General features: G+C 34.1%; 1 protein-coding gene across 1 annotated transcript in view; it reads right to left on the reverse strand.

Annotated features, from left to right (window-relative positions):
• The window catches only part of ntn2 (netrin 2), a 33,453-nt gene that overhangs the window by 6,258 nt on the left and 22,128 nt on the right, over positions 1–5,067 (reverse strand). Inside the window, exon 6 of the mRNA XM_016458749.1 lies at positions 2,906–3,094. Coding sequence (XP_016314235.1) covers positions 2,906–3,094 — 189 coding nt within the window. The remainder of the gene's footprint in view (positions 1–2,905; positions 3,095–5,067) is intronic.

Here is a 5,067-nt window from a genome sequence, read left to right on the forward strand (position 1 = left end):
CTACAGAGCACTGACCACCAGAACAGCCAGGCACAAGAACAGTTTTTTCCCACAGGCTATACTCAGTCTGAACAATTAATCTTTCATAATTATACATCACAACTAACATAGTTATATTTATATTAAACTGCACACTTTGTAAATAACATATCTGCACACTAATAAACATATCTATACATTTATCTAAACAATTAAATTTTTTCCTATACTTCTATTTCTGTATATAGTACATTATTCAATTTTTCTTTTTTTTATTATATTAGTGTTATATTACATCCCTACTGTGTTATTCCTATGTATGTTGGATATTACATTGGATATTCCTATGGATGTTTGTACTTTCTATTACACTGGAAGCTCCTGTCGTCAAGTCAAATTCCTTGTGTGTGTAAACATACTTGGTAATAAAGCTCTTCTGATTCTGATTCTGATTCTGAAATGTCAGATGCTTGTGACAATATGGTGGTCTGCTTTTTCTGGATTCCGTTTGTTTTCCGTTTGAATTTTTCTGGACTCTGTTTTAATGTTAGTAATTAAATTTTAGCGTTAGAATTTAACAACAATTTAATAAAAGTTTAACAAAAATTCAATTTTGAGGGCCCTAAGAAATCGGTTTTATTTCCCCCAAATTCTGTGTTTTTTGTTTTATTTTATTTTCTGGATTATGGTTTAATGTTAGTTATTGCATTTTAGTGTTACAATTTAACAACAGTTTATTGAAAGTGGAATAAAACGGACTTTTTTAGTGGCCTAAGAAATCTATTTTAATCCCAAATTCTGTGTTTTCCATTGAATTTTCTGGATTCTGATTTAATTAACTTTTAACAATCAAAAAGGATTAAATTCATAAGACCTTAACAATTAATAACAATTTCCGCAACAGCCATATAAAATCTTTTATTTTTTCAGAAATAAATATTTGTTTTTATTATCAAAAATTGTGGTCAAATAAAGGCATAAAACATTAACAGTTTCATCAGTCTTCTAAAATGTAATCAAAAGAAAATATACATTTTATTTTTGTCAAACTCGCAAGCACGTGCTGCAAAAAAGGCAATAATGCAGTACTGTTAAAATGCAATAATAAAGACTTTTGAGTCTGTGTGTATATGACAAACTACGCTGCTCAAACAGAAATACAGGTTTCATATTTAAATAGCAGTCTTTTGAGCTGTAATATTCACAGGCACAAGTCCATATTTCAATTAGTTTCAATTTACAGCCCTACTTTTGATTTATTTATCCAAAATTTGCCAAATTCCGTGACATTCTGTGTTATACTGTAAATTCCATTTTTATGATTGGATTCCGTTATTCCATCCTCGTTTTCCACATCACCGAATCCATAGGGCTCTATACCACTAATAATAATGATATTTCATACACGCACACACACTTTATCACTGTTAAATATTGTACATTTAAACCTTATCACTGATCCAGGTGAATAAATTTCAACTCTTGGCACAGAAATGGCACATTTTTCCAGCAGCCACAAAAGCAGAATTACTGATTGATAGTTTCGTAGGAAGCAGACGTTTTACGCTGCTCGCAATTTAACTTACAGAAACCCCTCTACTTATGGACTGACTTTTCCTTCCAGAAATTCTCGACTTACAAGACATCTTTTATCCAAACACTTCAATTTTTCTCAAACTCTGATGTGTGTTTGCTTTGGCCGGAGTGACGGCAGCAGATATATGAGCTTCATGTACAGCCTGCTCCCAGTGCACACCGGTCCTGGTGTGGTTAGGTGAAGGAATAAAAACAAAAATCGCTTTTTGAAGATAAAGACAAATATTTATGGAAGCCTGTTTCTGCCACTGAATAAAAAAATAATAAAAAGTAAGGCGACTTTTATCTCACAACAATTGTGAGTTTACAGCTCGCAATTCTGACTTTTTTCTCAGAACTGAGTGATATAAACTCGCAATTGAGAGAAAAGAAGTCAGAATTACAGAATATAAAATCGTAATTGCATGTTATAAAGTCAGAACTGTGAGATATAAACTTGTAATTGCAAGAAATAAAGAGTTTATATCTCGCAAATGCAACTTTATTTCTCACAATTGTGTTTAAATCTCGCAATTCAGATTTTTTTCTCGCAATTGCACCTTTATTTCTCACAATTGTGAGTTTATTTCTCAGAATTGTGTTTATATTTCGCCATTCTGACTTTTTTTCTCAGAATTCTGAGTTTATATCTCGCCATTCTGACTTTTTTTCTCAGAATTCCGAGTTTATATCTCGCAATTGCGACTTTCTTTCTCAGAATTCCGAGTTTATATCTCCCCATTCTGACTTTTTTCTCAGAATTCCGAGTTTATATCTTGCAATTGCGACTTTTTTTCTCAGAATTCCCGAGTTTATATCTCGCCATTCTGACTTTTTTCTCAGAATTACGAGTTTATATCTTGCAATTGCGACTTTTTTTCTCAGAATTACGAGTTTATATCTCACAATGGTGACTATTTCTCAGAATTCCGAGTTTATATCTCGCCATTTTTACTTTTTCTCGGAATTCCGAGTTTATATCTTGCAATTGCGACTTTTTTTCTCAGAATTCCGAGTTTATATCTCGCCATTCTGACTTTTTTCTCAGAATTCTGAGTTTATATCTTGCAATTGCGACTTTTCTTCTCAGAATTACGAGTTTATATGTCGCCATTCTGACTTTTTTCTCAGAATTACGAGTTTAGATTTCGCAATTTAAACTTTTTTCTCGCAATTGCGAGTTTATATCTCATAATGGTGACTATTTCTCAGAATTGTGAGTTTATATCACCCAATTCTGAGAAAAAAAATCAGATTTGCGAGAAAAAAGTTGCAATTGGTGGAAACAGGCTTCCATAAATATCTGATGTTAACTATAGACTGAAAAGTGAAAGATTGAGGAGTGTCGCACCTTTGCAGGCTCGGCGGTGTGTGATGGGTTTGCCCATGTCTCTGTAGAATCCCTCTTTGCAGTAATGGCAGTGGCGTCCAGCGGTGTTGTGTCTGCAGTTCATACACACTCCTCCGCTCTTACGGCCCGACAGCTTATACAACTCCATGTTAAAGCGACAGCGCCGCGCGTGCAGGTTACAATTGCACGCTATAAAGAAAGACAGGGTGAACATGTTATCGATGGAAGTTATATATCACGCATATGTGCATATGGTGTTTTCTCAAAAAGATGATCGTTTGAGACATACAATATAATTAAAAGGATTTTACAGTCTGACACTGCAGGAGAAGCTTTAGATCTCCACATGAAATGTTTTATTATCTATTTTTTTAGTAAGTTATCTGTTGAAACTAGAAAACAAAACACTGATCTGAGGAACCTTTAATGAAACAAACTGTATTAGTCTCCAAAGAACCATACAACAACTCAAGATCTCTAAGCCAAAAAAGGCCTTTATATGTACTGACTGACCCTTTATTTTTCAAGTCAACATGAAACAAGGTTTGCAACCCATTTTACTTCTATAATCTGATTATTTCACAGTGTTTTCAGAGTGTTGGACTAAATAGCTATTTTAATATTGGTTAAAATAAACTAAAAGCACACATGGCCTAAATGACTTCAAGCAAAAAGGGATACTGTTTCAGAAGTGGAGCATAAGTTATTACGATTTGATGAAAAATTGTAAAAATAAAAAATGTGTAATTAATAAATAACATACACTGAGGAATCATTCAAAATAAAACTAGGAACATGAATTAAGAAAGTAAAAATAGGTTTAATTTTGATTTCATGCTGACTTCTGAGACATAAAAACCATAGATCCGGAGCAAAATGTAGTCATGTATAATTATGTATGTGTATAAATATATTATTATTATATATAACTATTATATATATATATATATATATAAACGCACACACAAACATACAGTTATATATTTATACAGTATATATAAAATTCCTTTATATATTCAAATATTTGCTCTAAAAGGTTAAAGGTTTAAAAGGTTTTATCTTTTTCATTTTAAGATTTGAAATGCCTACCTGTTTCATTTCAGTGTTTGACTTTGTACGTGTGTGTGTGTGTGTGTGTGTGTGTGTGTGTGTGTGTTATTACAGGGCCAATTTGTATGGAATTCTGTGGTTAATGAAACCTGCTTGGGCCATTCCCTCACACACACCATCTGCTGCTCTGTGTGTGTGTGTGTGTGTGTGTGTGTGTGTGCGTGTGTGTGTGTGATGAAAAGGGGGTGTAATTTCGGGGGGTTTCTGGGTTAAAGTCAACAGGGTGAGATTACAGCAAATTCAACTCGATAAACGTCTGCAAGCAATGTGTGTGTGCGAGCGTTGTAAGGGTGTGTGCATTTCTCCAAATGAAATTCCAAAAGCGTGACAAAAAGAGCACATATTCACACCCAAATAAAGTGCTACACGGTCACACACACGCACAAGACAGAGACTGAATTCTTAAGGCATACGGTCTAAATATTAACACTTTCTAGGGCGTTTCCAGATGGGGTCTGATTTGAGCGGGAAGGCTTTGGAAACGAGCACAGGTTTGCTGATATCTCCCAGCGCTGCGTTTGTGCCTTGAGCGTGGTACTTAATCTAAAGCTGTTCCAAGGGTCTTTCTCAATGGCACCCTTCCTCTATTACAAGAGCTTTCCAAACACAGCTGAAAGCACTCAAACCTATTAACCTGAGGTTAGAGCAAGCCCAGAGCTCCAAATTCATTTATGTAGAGCAGAAACGTTAGTTTGATGGAGCGTGCACTACAGGTATGCACAGAACTACACCCAAAAACACATTTCTGTAAACGCCATACACAGGCACGTTTAACTCTACATGTTTTGGATTATGATGTCTAAATTAATATGATTAATTAACTGTACAAACTATAATTATACTAATATTGCTGTACAATTAAGCAATATAAAAACTGCTGTTACCATTTGCTGCTCCCCACTGACTTCCAAAATACTATGGAAGTCAATGGGGACCATTAAGTGTTTGGATACCCACATTCTTCAAAGTATCTTCCTTTGTGTTCAAAAGATGAAATAAATTTATACAGGTTTGGAACAACTTGATGGTGAATAAATGACAGAATTTTTTTT

Source organism: Sinocyclocheilus anshuiensis, unplaced genomic scaffold, assembly GCF_001515605.1.
Source record: "Sinocyclocheilus anshuiensis isolate Anshui unplaced genomic scaffold, SAMN03320099.WGS_v1.1 scaffold415, whole genome shotgun sequence".
Classification (NCBI taxonomy): Eukaryota; Metazoa; Chordata; class Actinopteri; order Cypriniformes; family Cyprinidae; genus Sinocyclocheilus; species Sinocyclocheilus anshuiensis.